The sequence below is a fragment of the Aulonocara stuartgranti genome (assembly GCF_965226115.1).
Source record: "Aulonocara stuartgranti genome assembly, chromosome: 2".
Classification (NCBI taxonomy): Eukaryota; Metazoa; Chordata; class Actinopteri; order Cichliformes; family Cichlidae; genus Aulonocara; species Aulonocara stuartgranti.
Window position 1 is genome coordinate 35,076,795 of NC_138940.1, and position 18,379 is coordinate 35,095,173.

Genomic DNA, 18,379 nt, shown 5'->3' on the forward strand with positions numbered 1-18,379 from the left:
AACATATAAAAACAAAAAAAAACATCAACCAAAAAAGTGTAAAATCAAGTTAAATTATCTTAAACAAAAGGAATCTGAGAGATCATTACAGAAAAAATAAAGTGCAAGTATTAATTTACATTGAGTTTAATGATAAAACAGTTTTATTAATCTCCTGTTCCACCACATCCCAAAGGTGCTCTATTGGATTCAGATCTGCTGACTGGGGAAACCATTTGAATACAGTGAACTCATGTTCAGAAGAATAGTTTGTGGTGATTTGAGCTTTGTGACGAGGTGCATTATTCTGCTTGAAGAAGCCATCAGAAGATGAGTACGCTGGTCAGGGATGGGATGGACTTGGTCAGCAACAACACTCACTACTATACTGTGGTGTTTATATGATGTTCAGTTAGAAAATATCACCCACATCATTACACCAGTATCAGTAGCAGCAGGCTGGACTGATTTAATCCACCTATCCATTAGTGTTCTCCTGGTTGTCCATGTCACTGGGTCAGCAGTCTAAGCAGAGATGCCTAGACCTCTCCACAGCCACCTCTAGCTCTTCTGGGGGAACAGTGAGGTGTTCCCAAGCCCATGGGAACATGGAACAAGACATGATTTCCTAGCCCAAGAAAATTACCAAGAGGTATACAAGAACCACCTGCTCCTTAGCCTATCTCTAATGGAGATAAGGCGGGGAGTTATGTCACACTGATACTTTTAGTCACTGTTTCATGTTTGTTTCTAAACAGAAATGTCTTAAACTTTCCATAATCCCTGGAAATAGAGGTGCACATCAATAAAAATAGATCAGTGTTTTTTTAAGTGTGAAAAAACAGATTGCTCAGGGTTTCTCACTGAGCAATCTGTTTGCGTGTGTGTGTGTTTTTTTCAAACTTCAACCCTTAACTGGTTACCCTTGTACTGATAACATGTACAAATTTCACTGCAGTATAAACAAAGAGTCTCCGTGCTTTGGCTTTCAGTTATAAAGTGTACCCAGTGCTTAAAGCCTCCTCCAGATAAGAGAAATCACTACAGCGCCAGTTTCAGAGCACGAGGTGTGGGCTGTCTTTGAGAGGAATCCCTGTACTAGTCTCTGGAGGAAACTCTCACCAAATATGGTAAATGACGTCACGACACGTGGAGAATTTCGTGAGAGGTTCCAGACAACACTATTTCCCGTAAGTACAGAGGGGCGTGGTGTGCATATACTGCTGCTTAAAGAGTTTACAACCTCACGATCATTCCCAGACTTCCGATCCTGGATGTACGACTGAGGACTACCGTGAGCGCTGAAAGTTGTTTTCGAAGGTTTTTGGACGACTGGGGAAAAAACAAGGAGATATTTCTTTCCTCGCTCCCCCTTGAAGACTTCTTTGGACTCTACCGGTGGGCTTGCCCCCTATTTGAATTAAAACACAAGACTCAACCACTTAGTTTCGTGAGAACGGAAGACTATATAGCCACAGCTGGATTCAGTTTTCTTTTCACTGAGAAAGAGAGGATGTATCGAAACTTTGGGAGTCAAGAAAGAGGCAACCCACCGTACACAGGCACCTCTGGGACAAACCCTGCTTCCCTTGGAAACACCAGCACTTCAGCCACACATCAGGAGCAGGTAGGTGTGCTGTCACTGACTGAACTGGGTAAAAGGTTAGGGGTCAAATAAGAACAATACGGTTAAAGTTTTGAGAAATAACTAAAAATGTTCTAGCTAACATTAAGGAATACAAATTTAAAGCTGTTAAATCATCACACTGTAATTTAGTTTAGTTGTACAAGTAATAGATAAAAAATAATAATATTTATAATAATGGTTATATAATAGTTACGCAATAATATTAGTTTACACTTTTAATCCTGCACTTGTTACTTATCGTGAATATTTCATTATATAAAATCTTCTTCTTTCAAACTGTTTATTTTTCTTTTTTCCCTAGAAGTTTACAATGGCAGGGGCCAGTCAGATTATCCCCAGCCTCAATGCCATCACAAGCAACCAGGACCTCCAGTGGCTGGTCCAGCCCTCTCTCATGCATCCACCAGGCCCTTCGCGATCACCAGTACCTCCTTACCCAGTCCACCCAGGGGCGAGGCCAATGGTTCCACCACCTTCCCAGTCTCACCTTCTCAGGACAGGGGTCATAAGAACTTCTGCAAACAGCCCATCTTCAACAAGGCGCAGGAATGATGAACATGTAAGCACATAGCTCACAAATGATTGTGGGTTTTTTGTTTTTCCACTAAGAAACAAGTGAATGAGCCCTCTTGGAAGTTGCATTCTCCCCCGAGGGAATGTGGTGTGGATGCTGAGGTGTGGAGTGTGGCTCAATCACTTTTGTGTAATCAGTGCGTAATGTCCTGTAATTCTCTGTGACACAATAGTGCCACTTCCTCTAGATGTATGGAGAAATAGGAAGAAAATCTAAAGATATGTTTTTTAAATCTTTTTCTCAGCACTGGAGTTAAACACACACTGTTGTATTCTCCTTTGTTTTTTTACTGAGTTTTTGTTGACAGTAAAATTAACAGGTGATTATCAGTTTTTTCTTACTATAGAAACATCACTCCATTCAAAGTAACTTTACATTTGACTTCCAACACACAGTATAATTCTGTACGTTTCCCCAGGTACGCTTTGGCACACATCCTCGTCATAAAGTTGTAAATTCATTGAACAGGAAGTGGACTGTCATGTGACTCATAGGGGCAAGTCATGTTCTGTGACTCACACCTGAGTCACTTTAGGGGTCTGAGCGTGACTCATCACCCCGAAAGGGCGGGAAATGTTGGATTAACTGCAATTATTCAGTAGAATGTTGGATGAAGTCAGAATTCGGGTGTTACAAAGGCACAAAAGCCCAGACGCTTTTCAACCCTGCAGCTGCCATGGCTGTGATGAGTCAGTGTGCACACATGGTGGGAGTATTTCACCTGTGTCATGCTGCCTGTGGTGGAATTTCACTGTGCATGTGATGTTTTGAAATTAGCTGTTTGCCTAAAACAAGCCGGATTAATCCAGTTCAGGAGTTTAGGCCGCCTTCATGTTTTGTAGTAATTTTTCTTCTCCTCTTCAGTTATCTCGGGAAGAAGTCGAAAGGCGCAGAGTAAGAAGGGAGAGGAATAAACTGGCAGCAGCAAAGTGTCGCAATCGGAGACGGGAGCTGACAGATTCCCTGCAAACTGTGAGTGATCTTTAATATAATAGTATATGTAATATGTAATATGTTAATATGTAAGGTGTTGGTCTCAGTCAGGCATGAATGAATCAAACTCTGTCTTTCTCCTGCTGTAGGAGACAGACATGCTGGAGGATGAAAAGTCCCGCTTGCAGAAGGAAATAGCTGAACTACAAAAGGAGAAAGAGAAGCTTGAACTGGTCTTGGAAGCTCACCGACCCATTTGCAAAATAGAGGACTCTGATTCGGATTCTGACTCAGGTCCATCCATTTCCTCTTTGGCAGCCATCAAACTAGAGCCAGCGGACTCCTGCAGTCCTGGACCCTCAATCAAACCACCCATAAAGCTGGAGAAGCCCAGACCAAGGATAACTATCCCCACAAAGCCTGTAACATCAACCGCCTCTGCTGTTGCTACTGAATCAGAGTCACTCCACACCCCAGTTCTCTCCACGCCCTCTATCATGTCCTTCACAGCTGGCACAGTTTTCACCTACCCCTCTGCCTCTTTAGACACCAGTGCCTCCAGCACATCCCACGTTACATCACACCAGGGAAGTGTCCAGCAGTCTCAGGCCCCACAGCCCTGTGGGATAGCTCATCGCCGCAGCAGCAGCAGCGGTGACCAGTCGGATCACTCCCTGCACTCACCAACCATCCTCTCACTGTAATCGACGGCCCTGCCTTCCTGGCAATACACTAAGTTTGATTTCAGCGCAGTCACAGTGCAGGATGTCAAGGAAATGTGATGGAAGTGAAAACGACGGCTCTTATCATTTCGAAACCAGCAACGTGCAGCTGCTCGATTTCTTTAGAAAGTTGATGCTTTTCTTAGATAATATGCAAATCTGTGGCATTATTAGAAGACGAATGTTACACTTTTTTTTAGTTTTTATAAGAATATAAAGTCTTTATATTTCTAATTTTCAGAGTTATAAAATAAGAATGAGTGTGTTTGAGGTTTATTGCGAAAGCACTGCATGCAGACTATATTCTCTAATTATACAAACGTTGTACACATAACTGTGATAACTCCATTTAATCATATATTATTAGATATAATACATTATAATGTTCCCTTTGATGAGTTACTATATTGTTACAGTGTGTTGTGAAAGTCCTCAAAAAGGGAAACGGAGTGCTTAAACTAACAGGTCCATATTTATGCGTGGACCCTTTCAGAACCCTAATATTATCTTTATACAAATTACTGACCACTAAGGCTGGGCCATAGGAGTTATTATAAATGATATAATCACATATTTATTATGGAGAATATAATATATTTTTTGGTACTGTTTATGTTTTCTGTTAAAATGAACTGTTTGGAGGGCAGTGCCTTAAATTTGTCTTTGTTTGAAAAAAACCAGATAATAAAGAACAAAGGTGTGTGCAAAGAGAAATGGTGTACAGTTATTGGCAAAATAAGCAAGAGACTGTGACTGAAAATCATCTGAAAAACAGCAGATTACTCAGAGTCGATTGTCTGGATCATTCGAAATGTGTGAAAGAGATTCAGAAATGTAAATGAGACGTGACAACGCGACTGAAATGAGGATTCGATTCATTGATCAGTTGCCTGATTGAAGTTTAATGTTCTAGTAATTTCTTTTTAATTGAGCAGTAATGCTGAATATTCTCCAGGCGCAGCAGTGGTGGAGTCAGACAGTTTTATACACTTTTTTTTTTTTACTTAGACTGGGATGAAACACAAATTGATGGAAAGTTGTCTTTAGGTCAAAAATAAAATTTTTGAGTTGCTTCTTTCCACCATCAACATTTTTCTGCCATCCGAAGACAAAATTTTGGTTTATCTCAAAATATCAACTCAAATTTTTTGGTAATAACACAGCATTTTTACTTATAGATGAAAAAATTGTTCATTTATTTATTATTTCTTAAGTGGCAGAAATAGGTTTTCACACATGTAGACATGTACACTGTGAAGACTCGTATACAGTCACATTTTAAATCATTTTAAAAGAAATATGCAATGGTTGTTAATTTAATTATTTTTTAACTGTTGATAAACATTAATTGATTGTTAAGATTATACCCAGCTGTGTCTGATTACTTCTTAACTCCTATGATTATGTGCGAAGAACCCCCCAATAAGCTTCATTATTGGTTCTGGGGGCAGTGCCACCCCAGACCCCTGCCTGGCTCCGCCCCTGGACTGCAGCTTCTCCAGGTTTCTGTGGTCTTTGATCTTAACATCTTCAGACTGTTGATCAGAAAAAATCCAATACTTTGAAGACATTACCCTTTGACTCTGGGTGTTAAGGCCATACTTCATATCAGTTAATTGAGAAAATACCTGACACAGTAATAAATACAGAATTAATCATTAGTGGCAGCGAGTAAGAGAGTTTGATTACTGCACCATGCGCTGACAAACTCTGCTGGCCACTCTCTGACCCTCCACTCTCAACACTGTGGCCTCTGTTACCCTAAAATGAAGTGAATCTCTTGCTAATACATACACGGCTCAGAGAGCATTGAATTGCTAAAATGGGATGAGCGAGGCAGAGAGGCGGAGATGGAACAAGAGTCAGATTGAGAGCTGGAGAGCACGAGGGAGAAAAAATCTGTATGTACGCTGCTGTCAAAGGACGTCTGTGCATCAGTAAGTGGGTAAAAGCATCACCCCCCTCCACCCCCATCAGCTCTCCAGACTGTGCAAATAGGGCTCCAAAAATAAAACTGATGAATATCCATAACGTCAGTCAGTGTGGCATGAAGGCAGCATCAATCAAGCGCAGTTGGTTCAGACACGAAGGTCAGAACAAATGCAGAAATCAATTTGTCGTGTGTGTCATGTTAAATGCATGTTTTCTGCAAGGCAAATACACAAAGAAAGGTCAGAACAGCCCCGAGTGTCATAGCCACTGTATTTAAAGCTTTTCAGTGCACTACGAGCATAGCCCACCAATAAACAGCTAACAACAAAATAAACCTCTTGTAATCCAGGTGCTATGGTTTAAACTGAAACTGGTTAGTAAAGCTAGTTAATACAGACAAATCAAGATTAAAGAAGGGCTGAAGTTAAGTTTGCTCCTAATGTTACAGATTAAATACAAAGCATGAGTTACAGAAGAAGAAGCTAACAAATCTTATGATAATTCAGCAACAACTTCATTTAAAAAAAACAAAGACAAGAAGAAAAAAAAAGAATTTAAACAGCTCGGCTTAAACAGAATAAAAATCAACCAAAACTTGTAGACCTTCCAGTTTGATACAAAGAGTTTTCCAGTTGAATTTTAAAAATAGTGACAGAACTTATTTTTCAGTTCAGCTCTGCGTGAGGTCCAACAACATCTACCATGCCTGATCCAAAGTGAGTGTGTAGGTCTGCACGTGTTACATTATTCTCAGCAGCCCCACCCCTCAGGAAACCTAAAGGGCCTTCACGTCAGGCTGCTTCACAGGCTTTGTTACAAATGGTGACAATCATCATGCACACATGGCACTCCAATCCTGTCCTGAGGAAGCGAGAGTGCATAAAATATTATACATCATTAGCAAAAAAAGCAATTATCAAATAGTTTCCTTTGTTTCAGTGCTATTGGAATTCAGAGGACTAAATATGGCTCGAAACTGGATTGAAATGAATCTTTAGATCTGTGTTTTCAAGATCCAAGATAACGCTGTCCAGTGCAATTGAGAAAAAGGCTTCTACCAGTGTAGGCTAATCCAGTGCATGAGATAAATTTATATATGTGACCCACTTTTTTGGTCCCATTTTTTCTCAACAACAGACCACTGAAAAAGGAGAATTTTCAGGAGAATCTTTAGAAAAAACACTGTAAAATTTAGACATGTTATCATCTGGCAAACATCTAATAAATGTCTTTGTAAAGTCCTGAAATGTGGAAAGAGTCTCAAGTCTAGTGGCACACAAATCTTTGCAGCATTCAGAAAGCCCTAATGCTTTTTTTTTTAATCCTCCAGATTAATTTGTACTATCTGACAGAGCACCTTTGTCTCCCTCCAGTCCTCAGCTGCTGACACACACCTGCCATCAGTCATCAGGTGAGCACACCAGGTGAAGCTGGTCTGGGCTTCCCACGCTGCCTGTGCTTGAGCTCCCATCTCCCAGGTCCCGGGCCACCATGCAGGGCAGATTCAGCTCGGTGGAACCTCCTGGACTGGAGTCACTCCTGCTCACACACTCCTCTTCCAGGACCAGGCACAGCTCCTTCAGGTCCAGATTCTCCTTCACCAGCCCGTCCTGCATGCGCTCCAGGTCAGCGAGCTTTTTCAAGTACCCGCCCAGGTCCTCCCGCATCACTTTGGCTGCGTGATGCCCGAACAGCTGCCATTCCCGGGCCAGCTTCTTCACTTTGAGCCGGTCGTCGTCTAGGAAGCAGCACAGGTCCCGCAGCTCCGTGTTCTCCTCCTGCAGGCGCTGATTGATGACTTTCAGTTCCCTGATTTCGAGGAGGTGTCCCTGCAGCTGTTTATTTACCTCTTTGATAAGCCGACCGCGCTGGATCAGAGCCGATATTTTCTCTGACTCCTCTTTACGCAACCGGCTCACCAGCTCCTCTTTGGAGCACGCCAGCAAGTCCTCGTCCGACATCTTTGACAGTTCTCTGTTTATTATCTCACCTTCGCTACCCATTTTTTTCTTCTTTCAGTAAAAAACGACACCTATGGGTACCTGAGAATCTATTAAAAGCGCTGAGATGTGGCTATATTTAATGCTCAACACATGCATCCGCTGTAATCCAGATGTAATGTATTTGATCACCGGAGGTAAAATCAAGGCAGAAACATGTGGTGTCTTTATTTAGATTGTCTTTATCTCCAAGGCTGTGACTTCAGTCCCTTTTTGTGCTGTTCTCCGTGGATAACGCCTTAATGAGGTCGTGTGTGAAAAACGCACCGCAAGCCCCTATTAATGTCAATCTGTCATCCTCTCAGCAGCAGGCTGCTTTCTCCAAAGGCCTCCGGGAGCACAGCAGCCCTTATTTCTCCTCCCCGCGCAGTTTTTTTTTTGAAGGCAACAGCCGCTCCGTGGGCTTTTCTGGACAAAGGCCCGGTGAGTCCACGGAGGCTTGACCAAGCACACCCTGCAGATGTTGTGATTTCTACACCGCTGGCATCGTCTCATCGGGCTGTGCTTGTCTCGCCTCAGCTGAATGAACTCCGGTGGCTGCAGTAGTCCGCACGGCGCAGCAGCTTTACCCCCCTTTTTCTTTAAAAAAGATTCATTGTTTAGATAAAAAAATAAATAACAAACAAAGCTCACCGCTCAAAATATGTACATCATCATCTGTGCTCATCCTCCGGAGATGGACTGTTACCACAACAATGTCCGCCTCCGCCACTTTCACGGCTGTGACTCCGCTAAGCAGCGAGCTGCGTGTGAAGCTGGAGCTCTGACGGAGACCAGTACAAGCAGCCTTCAAAATAAAAGCTTCAGATTGTTGTTTTTAACAAAAGAACTGTCACAAATGTTGCTTTGAGAGCACCGCTGAACTAGATTATATATTTGTAACGAGTGACGCCTTTTAGTTTTGGTCGCGTTTTAGTGAAGCCGCGATGCTCAGCAGAGATGCTTTTATTTTGTAGAGGTTTTAAAGGAAACTTTACTGCTTTATCAGGATTTGTAACTTGGCAAATTTCCTTAGATAAGCTAGTAATCAGAACTGTTTGTGGTTTTCTCTGATGTTCGCAGTGTGGCAATTCCACATTGCGTTATTTGAGCCTGTTTTGTAGCCGTAAATGGCAACATTTAATAATCTAAAGCTCTGTGGTTCATCTAATTCCACTCTAAATAACGAGATTTGACATGGAAGATCCTCTCTCCACGCGCTCCCTCAATGAGGAACGTGTGCGCCCCCATTTGGATTCAAACCCATTTTTTAAATTTCTTTATTTTATTGTATTTTTCTTTTCTTTTTTCTTATCCTTTTCATGCTATGAAACCAAAACAAGTTGGAAATGTATGAAGGAAATTGATAGGAAAAGCCTGTGTAAACCCACTTCCTTCGGTTTTTCCTGTTCATTAGAATGATCTCATCCTCAAAAACCAGATACATGTCTATGACAGTGGAGTGCATGAGTGACTCCTGGTTGTACTTGTTACTTTTCAAAGAACATTGGCGGAAAGTGTGACTGCAGACCCTTTTTTTCCATGGGTTTATGCTGAGGCATTCAGCCACATCCTTCCGCCCTCTGTCCCACCTCCATTGTTTCACTGAGGCCACAACAATGTAGGGTGTTAACCGCGCAAGGGGGATCTGGGGATGGAATCAGGGTGTCATGTGAGGTTAGAAATGAGAGTGTTGATGCGCAGCAGGAGAGTCGACAAAAAAGGCGTGTTTGGCTGATTCGTTTTCACCCTCCCGTGTTGTGATTTTTCTTTTTTGAAGGACACATGCAGAAACACAGAAAGGGAGGGCGAGGAGAGGGATTTACGGGGATTTATTTAGATTAATCGTCAGAGGAAAAGAGCAGATTGTGTAAACGCAGGCAGCAAGCAAAGCGCACAGCACTGTGGGGCCCGGTGCTCACAAAGAAGCCTATCTGTGATCTGACACATTTTATAATAACTTAGGGAACAAATGATCAACAATAGGGTACTGTGTGGCTGCCAGGCGCAGTGCTGTAATTTGAGTCTTCACATAATCGTTCATTATCTTTCGGATTTTCTTTTCTGGTCACTGAAGTCTTTCTTTCTTTATATGAATGTTACCTGTTGAGTTACTGTAGGGTAATTCACCTCTAATCCACCCCTTGGATGGTCAATCAGAGTAGACGTTGGCTTAGAAGAGAGGCCAAACATTGAAGAAATAAAAGAAAACTGCTGATCCTGAAGGCCATTTGTCAAGCTTTCAATGATAATGATTTTCTATGTATCTAAACACTCTAATATCACAGAAGTTACCGTTTTGTCTGCACTAACATTACCTATTATTACGTATTCACTTGTCAGAGCCACACCTTAAAAGCACATGATCAGCTCCTAAAAAACTACAGATGAATGGTGTGTTATTCATATTGGTAATCCTCAGGGGCGTCTCATAGTTGTGTCACATGCTGCCCACAGTCATGTGAGACGTCTGCAGTAACTGTTAATGGGAAAAAGAGCAAGACCCCCCCTCCCCCCCACACACCGAGAAAACTGATGTTTAAGCCAATGAAAGATAATTGAAAAAGAAAAAAAACACGGGAAGGGCTGTGCTATATGTAGATATAGCAAAATCCTGCAAAAATAAATAAATAAAATAGAATCACCATAATCTAGAGAGTTGGTGATGGACTTCACAAGGAAGAGGACGTCTGTTATACGACCCGTTTCTATCCTGTGACGGGGTGTTTATGTGGTGGAAGAGTACCAGTACCTGGGTGTCCACGTCTACAACAGGCTGAACTGGAAGACCAACACAGAGGCTGTAAACAAAAAGGCGTGCCGGGCTCCTGAGAAAGGAGATATCCTTCAATATGTGCAGCAAAAGTATTCTCTTTCAGTCATTTGTGGCCACTGTATGATCTTCCGGGGGAGCAGGGGTATTATTATTATTATTATTATTATTATTATTATTATTATTATTATTATTATTATTATTATTATTTGCCTTGAGTGTGTTGATAGAGGTGTGAGTGAGTTGGAAAGAAGTATGTTTCTGTATTAATATGAATATATATATACTATATATATATATACACTATAAAAAACACATTTATTTATTTATTTAATATAAAAAGCAGTCACGTGTACATTGAATGTTTTCAGTGCCTGAGTTTTGTGATAAGACGATGACATAATAGGTATCTAAAACAATAGCTTTATTGCAAGGAAGGTAATGAACATAGCGGACATAAACGATCAAAGGAATTTCACACGATACAAAAAAGATGCGACCGAAATACTGATTAATAGAAAAATGGGAAAGAAATTAAAATGGCAATTAAATTAAAATAAACTTAAATTAACCAAAAAACAAAAACATATTTTTAATTCGGGAGCTTTTCCTGTGACATCATAGAACCGGAAGTATCTGCTACGTGACTGCTGTTGTTGACATTACGCACTCGTGTCTCTCACGGGCTGTAATATTTCATAGACGTTGTTGCTGTAAATTCAAAAGCTGCTTAATAATCGTGTCATATCGTCACATTAACGTGGTCTTAATTCGCCGCAGTGCTGCCCGTTTATTGGCCGTCGATAACTGTGCAGCTCGGCTAGCTCCGGAGGCTAACATTTTATGGAGGAAGTTAGCTAATCAGTAAGCCATGGAGAGCAAATTTAAGCCCAGCTAATAGAATTAAATAGTTCACTTTGCAGACACGATTTTATCGCCGCCAGCTACCTGAGAGAACACTGAGAACAAGGTATAATATCACCCGAGCTAATCAGCTATATGTCGGTGATACCTGAGCTAAACAATAAACATGTTTTTCTTGTTTGTTTTAAGCAGATGTCTGTAGAGCTGGATGTGTTCGTGGGTAACACCACCATCATGGATGAGGAGGTTTACCAGCTGTGGTTGGACGGATACACAGGTAGGGGTAACGCTAAACACATGTGAGAGTCTGGGTCACAACGATCCTATTAATAGATGCGTTTTTATATAAAGAGTGTGTGATTACCTGGAGTTGGCGGCTAACACAGTCAAAGCAGAGGTGCCCAGCCTGAAGGTCATCCACCTCAAGTATCAAAGTATATTTTAAGGGGTGGTTCAGAATAATAAAGCAGTCCAAAAATAGTAATAACATGTAATAAAGCTTCAACATCACCATGTGACACTTTGTTTTGCAGACAGTGATCCAACTCAGTACAGACATAGAATGCAAAATCCTACAGTGAACTGAGGGAAATGGTTAAAAGTTATTTAAAACATACAGCAGGAGATGGAACAAATGACTGCCTGAGTCTATTAGTGCTAACTGTGGGGCGACTTAACCTTCTCTCTGATAGAAACGTGTGGTTGTTAATATGTAAAGGATGCTGAGATTCTAAAACGACAGTCTGTCCCTTTGAGAGGACGCTTGATTTCACACAGATACTGAAATTCACTAAAGGTGGTGCCCGGTAATCTTACAGGACAACTTAACCGTTTTCTCTACTTTTCACCGGTTTTAAAGATTAAGGCTTTGCCAAATAAGCAAGTCACAGAAAATAAAAGCACAGACTCAGTAAGAAACTGAATAAAGCATTTCCAAGATACTTTAAAAAACAGCCATGATTGCCCTTTCTGAACAATGCATCTGTATTTGAAACAGCATTTAATTTCTCTTCCAGGTATTTTTATGGCTGCACTTCTCCCAATGGGTCACCTTTATTGAGAAATGGTGCAGGAACAGGGGGACTTGGCCTCCTCCAAAAATCAATAAGCGTTCTTTGGTCTGAGCCACATTTAACTGGAGGAAATACTGATCACACCTCTTAACACATTTGTAAATGACTGGGCCATGATTTTGCTACACAGCCTGTTGAAAACGTATAATTACAGAGTGACTGGCTTCCTTTAATTATATAAAATAAATTAAAGTGTTGAAACCAAACAGTCGAGAGGGGATCAGTGAAGGACCTCAGTTTTTAAAACTAATTAATGTTCTTGTTTTTACAGAAAATAAGATACTTTTGTGAAATACATAATGGTTTCACATCTTAGGCGTCTAAAAATGTTAAAATGAAGCATCTGAGAAGGCAAGGGAAAAAAACTACAGTGAAGACGATTTAGTGTAATATTTAAGCTCAGACTTGGCAGTTAGGCTGCCGCATTACACCAAAGCAAATACACATAAGAAATAAAAAACAAACATAAAAACATAATCAGACTGTAATAGTTTGATTGCAATAGGAGCTATTGAGCATTTGTAATGATTCCACCTAATCCATAGTTTGAGCTTGAAGGCAGAGCTCTGCATACAGAGGTCGATCATTCTCTGAGAACACAGAAATACTTCAGTCAGGCAGATCGTTTTCTGTCTCCTGTGATCTGCTCACTGTTTCTGACAGTGCTGTTGAGTGTTTCAATTTAGTTTATTTCCAGGCTGTGTTTACTCCTTCCAGTTAAAGTTTTTATTAGTTTTGTTATTAATTTTTAGTCATAATATGGGGTGTGTTAATTAGGAGATTCAGAGATGAGGCTTGATATCCTCATTGGGACCCAGTCAGAAAGCACAAATGATGCTTAAAGGCTTAATTTTTCAACTTCAAAGTAATTGCAGTAATGAATCTGAACAAAGCAAACAAACACACGCTGTTCTGTCTGTAAAGAAAACGAACAAAAAAGTTTAGATTGCTTCAAATTCTTGAAGACAAAGTTAGAGAGGCGAGGCTGAGATAGTCTGGAGATGTGCAGAGGAGGTATGGTGGATATATTGAACAAAGATTAATGAAGATGAAGCTGCCAGGCAGGATTTACTAAAGCTAATTACTGGTTAAATTAATTTAGGATAAGTAACACAATGTATAACTCTCTCTTGGTGTAACTGCCACCCCATGTGAAGGTGAAAAAGTGTGTTATCTCTAAATAATTTCATCAAGTAAGTGGAGAACAGGTGTTAAAAAATACATGTGACATACATTCATGTAGACATCCCATTATAAATAAAAATATGCACCAAACCCTCCTCATGAATCCATCCACTGTTTCCATTCTCATCAGTATTAAACATAGGAGTAGGTGTTCTCTCTTTGGAACGGGGTTTACTGGGTGCGCCTAGCAGGATCACATGTTAGGTGTGGTGATTTCAGGTCAGGTACAGTGTTTAAACACACGCACGTGTGGCTTCTAAGTATCATAAGACTAATTTAAGGAACAAGTAAACTTTAAGAATCAAATATGGTAAAGAAATTGGAAATACAGGGTTTAATGCCCAAATATGGTGCAGCAGCTGTTTCAGGCTGCTGATTATTCACAGCACAGCAGTGATTGTTCATTCATGTTATCACATTTAACTTCAGGCATCATCGGTTCATCAACCATTTGAACTGCGCTTGTGTGATTTATCCAACAGTGAACGATGCAGTGAAGGTACGCATGGAGGGAGGAGTGATGGACGAGTGTGAGGCAAGTAAAGATGTCCTGCTGAGTGACACCATGGACCAGTACAGGACTTTCCAGATGTGTGAGCGCCTGCTGCACAGTCCGGCCAAACTAGCCAACCAGCTGCTGTTCCAGATCCCTCCTCATCGGCAAATCATGCTCATAGAGAGGTGCGGCCATGACGCTCTAATTTAATTAACCCATTTATTTCAGAGGAGTCACAACTCTCTATTCCTGTATTTATTTGCCAAACCTCCTCCTTTATGCTACGTTTCTTCTCATGGCAATTTGTTTTTTGTGTCTCTTGCCTTGTTTAGATACTATGCTTTTGATGATACATTTGTTCGTGAGGTCCTGGGAAAGAAGCTCTCCAAGGGAACAAAGAAAGACTTGGACGACATCAGTGCCAAGACAAGTGTGACACTAAAAAGCTGCAGACGACAGGTAAGTCTTCACTGTGCATTGTAAAGATTGATATTTTAAAGCTCCGGCAGTGTGTTATTGAATGGTAGGATACAGCTGAGTGTTGAAACAAACATCAAACCATGCCAGAGCTCCTGTTGTGTGCCGGCTTCAACAATTAATTTGGTTTTATAGCTCTGGGTACATTTTATTAGTTGTGGTGGGATTTCTGATTGTGGAGCAGATTCTTTCAGTATTAGTAAATCTCTTGCATTGTGTGTGTAATTTCAGTTCGACAACTTCAAACGTGTTTTCAAAGTTGTCGAAGAGCTGAAGGGACCCCTGGTGGAGAACATACGTCAGCATTTTCTTCTGTCTGACAAACTTGGAAGGTAATCAGCGACAGGCACAGAGCACAAGCCTTCTGCCTCAGGCTTGTGTTTTACAGCAGTTGTATAACTTAAAATCTGTTATGTTGTAGTGTTGTGATGAATTAATATGTTATTTTGCAACAAATTCTAACGAAATACCACATGAAAAGATTGGGTGCTCTGATTGCTTGGTTTTATTTTGTGTTTTTTTAAATGCCGTGTGTTTATTGTCTTTATCACAGGGATTACGCTGCCATCGTTTTCTTTGCCAACAATCGGTTTGAGACGGGAAAAAGAAAGCTGCAATACCTCAGTTTCCAGGATTTTGCTTTCTGTGCCGGTCAGCTTATCAGCAACTGGACAGTTGGGGCTGTTGGTGAGTGCTTAGTTTTGACTCAAATAACCACTTGATTAGAACCAAAGTATCTCTAAACACACATAGTATCAAACCTTGAAGGACATAGGCTACAGCAGCTGAAGACCGCACTGGGTACCTCTCCCTTTAGCTAAGAAACTGAGGCTCAAATTCACACAGGCTCAACAAAATTGAACAATAGAATATTGGAAAAATGTTGCCTGGTCTGATGAGTCTCGACTCCTGTTGTGATGTTATGAGGTAAAGCCAGCATAGATCCATCCTGCCTTGCATAAATGGTTCTGGCTTGTAGTGGTTGTGTGATGGTGTGGGAATATTTTCTTGGTACTTTTTGGGCCCCTTAGCTCCAGCTCAGCATCATTTAAATACCACAGCATTCCTGAGTACTATTGCTGACCATGTCCATCCCTTTATGAAGATATTGTACCCATCTTCTCACTAGTAACAAATCTGCAGCAACTGTGTGATGCTGTCATGTCAAACCTGAGGAATGTTTTTAGCACTTTGTTGACCCTATGAAGAATTAAGGCAGTTCTGAAGGTAAAAAGCTGGTCAAACCTGCTATTAGCAAGGTGTACCTTAACAAAGCCGGTAACTATATGTTGATTGTGTTTACTAAATAAAGTTTAGATCAATGGCTCTGTCAGTGAGGTTTACTGACCACCAGAGGTCCTTCAGGCTTTACTTCATCAGTAAGAGGATGAATTTTAAATTCCCAGGTTAACAATTAGGAGAGTGAAAGAGGGAATAATATTAGGTAGCATCTGAGTCATTATACTTAATAACCAAGTAGTTATAAGAACACAAATATTTAAAATATAATTTCTAGAAATATTTCCCATTAAACTAACTTGACAGTGTCTGAATTTTCCTGTAGACAACATGGTGGAAGACATGGACGTCGATCTTGACAAAGAGTTTTTGCAAGAACTGAAAGAGCTGAAGATTTTAATCACTGACAAAGATCTGCTCGATCAACACAAAAGGTAACAGGAACACGCTTTCCAGACACTTCCATGTTTTGCTGACTCCTGAAAAAACTTCTGAATTTTTTTAATCTGTTTTCTTTTCCTTTCTTCTCTTATTTCTGCTCAGTTTGGTCTGTACAGCCCTGAGAGGAAAGACGAAAGTTTTCATTGAGATGGAGGGTAGTTTCAAGGTGAGAGATGATAAGTATCTTTATGATATTCCGTGAGAATAACTGTGAAAAGGAAATAACAGTTTCGAATGTAATTTTGTTTCTGCAGAATCTTTCCAGAGGCCTCATCAACATAGCTGCAAAGCTGACCAACACAAAAGATGTCAGAGATTTCTTTATTGATCTTGTAGAGAAGGTGAGATTTTCTTTAAAAAAAAAAAAAAATTAAATTAAAAAAAAAAAAAAAAAAAAATATATATATATATATATATATATATATATATATATATATATAAAGTAAAGACGGCTCAGCCAGCCTGAATTCTTTAATGTCTGTCCCAGCATCAGTCTGCCTTTGAGGCTTTATGCTGTAACCTTCTCACCTCCTTTTATCCCACAGTTTATTGAGCCGTGCCGTTCAGACCGGTGGTCAGCTGCGGACATGAAACTCTACCTCACTCATTACACCAACTCTGCACACATACTCGACACATTCAAGTGAGTTAATGTGCTTTTATTCTCCGAAGCTTATCAGTCAGAGCCTGGCACCGACCCAGGTTATCAATTCCCCCGGGGTATCCTGTGCTAAAATAGAGCTGTGATTTTCATAGAGAGCTTTTGGGGAAAACTTCAAATAACCGAATAAGGATATGCATGGTGGTGTTAGACGCTGCTGAAGCGTGAAGCTGTATGTTAAAACCCTCCCAAAAATTGACGCTCTTGTTCTGCCAGTGGGTGTCTCCCTATCTTGCTCATGACTTCTTAAACTGTAGTTACCTTGTTTCTCGTGCAAACACTCAGGAATGTAGTTAAGGGTTTACACAGCCCTGAACCACTACAAGCTTAACAAAGACATATTCATAAAAAGAAACATAGACCCCCCACTCCCCCACCAGTATACACAGGGGGGACACAGATTGCCTCATTTACTCTCTTCACTCTGATTTCACAATTACAGTCTGACATGAAATTTGGAGCACCTCTTTTCACTCCTTTTACTCACCGTTTTCTTTCTCTTTTCTGCCCTCAGACATCAAGTTGTGTGGGACAGATACATGGGCGTCGTCAAAAGCTGCATCTTCAAAATGTATCACGACTGAAGAGTTCTCCTAGCGGTTCACGTCTCCTTTCAGTTTGCTATGGCGTTACTTCGCTCCTTCGGATGTGCTTTCTCTGCTTCTTCCGTCATCGCTGTATGTTTGTCTGCCTGCTTTGCTCCTAGCGTCCCCCAACGTTGTCTGTAAATTTGGTTTGTAAATAAAATTAAGATTTTACATTAAAAATGCCCTTCTGTTTTATTTCCTATGTAATGTTTCATGTTTATTCTGGAAGGAAGAGATGTTGTGATTAACCCCCCCCCCAGGATCTTTCACCGGGGGTTGGGGGTTGGGTGAACCATACTTAAGAAGTGAAAACAGCGAATTTGATATTGACTCCAACTGAATTAGCGTTTTATTCACTAATTCACTTTAAGAGGACCAGCGGATCACATGCACGACAGGCTGTGACTCCAGTCAGTGTGTGGGGTGTCTCTGTGTGTTTATGGGAATAGGGACCAACTGGATGAGGGGTGGGGGCACAGTTAGTCCAGCTGGGACTGTGATTTTTAACAACATCCCCTGTAGTGACAGCTGCCATCTCTGCCACCCGACAAAAACAAAAGTCAGACAAATAAGCTGAGGCCGAGTGAAGGTTTTTAAACCAAACACTGGAGGGTAGCTGGAGAAACCGCCTCCCATCTAAAAATAAAATGCAGGGAGCTATTTTGCAAGTGATGAGATATTTTTAAGGAAAATTAAGACTAGCGCTGCCGCTGCTGTTGATCCCAATTTGAGGATAGTCTGAATTTGTGTCCATTAGAGTTGAATGAGACTGAAACTAATGAGGATTAATGTGAGTTAAGCAACATCTTAACCCGT

The 18,379-nt window shown here is 40.8% G+C and overlaps 3 protein-coding genes across 4 annotated transcripts; 2 read left to right on the forward strand and 1 right to left on the reverse strand.

Moving 5' to 3' along the window:
* The first annotated feature begins 1,222 nt into the window (after window positions 1–1,222).
* fosl1a (FOS like 1, AP-1 transcription factor subunit a) lies at window positions 1,223–4,570 on the forward strand. Of its 2 annotated transcripts, none has more exons than XM_082555148.1 (4): window positions 1,223–1,606; window positions 1,929–2,186; window positions 3,066–3,173; window positions 3,284–4,570. In XM_082555148.1, the coding sequence occupies exons 1-4, from the start codon at window positions 1,493–1,495 to the stop codon at window positions 3,836–3,838; spliced, it is 1,035 nt and encodes a 344-aa protein (XP_082411274.1). In that variant the 5' UTR covers window positions 1,223–1,492; the 3' UTR covers window positions 3,839–4,570. The 2 variants fall into 2 exon arrangements, with proteins under 2 accessions (XP_082411274.1, XP_082411275.1); XM_082555149.1 differs by having other exon boundaries at window positions 1,932–2,186.
* A 1,471-nt stretch (window positions 4,571–6,041) lies between these two features.
* ccdc85b (coiled-coil domain containing 85B) lies at window positions 6,042–8,547 on the reverse strand. Its single transcript, XM_082555188.1, has one exon. The coding sequence runs from the start codon at window positions 7,789–7,791 to the stop codon at window positions 7,189–7,191; it is 603 nt and encodes a 200-aa protein (XP_082411314.1). The 5' UTR covers window positions 7,792–8,547; the 3' UTR covers window positions 6,042–7,188.
* A 2,599-nt stretch (window positions 8,548–11,146) lies between these two features.
* Window positions 11,147–17,743, forward strand: fibpa (fibroblast growth factor (acidic) intracellular binding protein a). Its single transcript, XM_082555104.1, has 11 exons — window positions 11,147–11,510; window positions 11,597–11,681; window positions 14,145–14,343; window positions 14,491–14,617; window positions 14,867–14,967; window positions 15,189–15,322; window positions 16,200–16,308; window positions 16,418–16,481; window positions 16,570–16,656; window positions 16,861–16,958; window positions 17,491–17,743. Exons 2-11 carry the CDS (start codon window positions 11,597–11,599, stop codon window positions 17,558–17,560), a joined length of 1,074 nt encoding a protein of 357 aa, XP_082411230.1. The 5' UTR covers window positions 11,147–11,510; the 3' UTR covers window positions 17,561–17,743.
* Window positions 17,744–18,379: the final 636 nt, after the last annotated feature.

Excerpts from the sequence above, each read along its gene's own strand:
- fosl1a (XM_082555148.1), top strand. The coding sequence starts at position 1,493 with ATGTATCGAAACTTTGGGAGTCAAGAAAGAGGCAACCCACCGTACACA. Across the intron at positions 2,187-3,065 it reads GGCGCAGGAATGATGAACAT|TTATCTCGGGAAGAAGTCGA; the intron begins GTAAGCACATAG and ends TCTCCTCTTCAG. Across the intron at positions 3,174-3,283 it reads TGACAGATTCCCTGCAAACT|GAGACAGACATGCTGGAGGA; the intron begins GTGAGTGATCTT and ends CTCCTGCTGTAG.
- ccdc85b (XM_082555188.1), bottom strand. The coding sequence starts at position 7,791 with ATGGGTAGCGAAGGTGAGATAATAAACAGAGAACTGTCAAAGATGTCG.
- fibpa (XM_082555104.1), top strand. The coding sequence starts at position 11,597 with ATGTCTGTAGAGCTGGATGTGTTCGTGGGTAACACCACCATCATGGAT. Across the intron at positions 16,657-16,860 it reads TTATTGATCTTGTAGAGAAG|TTTATTGAGCCGTGCCGTTC; the intron begins GTGAGATTTTCT and ends TTTATCCCACAG. Across the intron at positions 16,959-17,490 it reads CACATACTCGACACATTCAA|ACATCAAGTTGTGTGGGACA; the intron begins GTGAGTTAATGT and ends TTCTGCCCTCAG.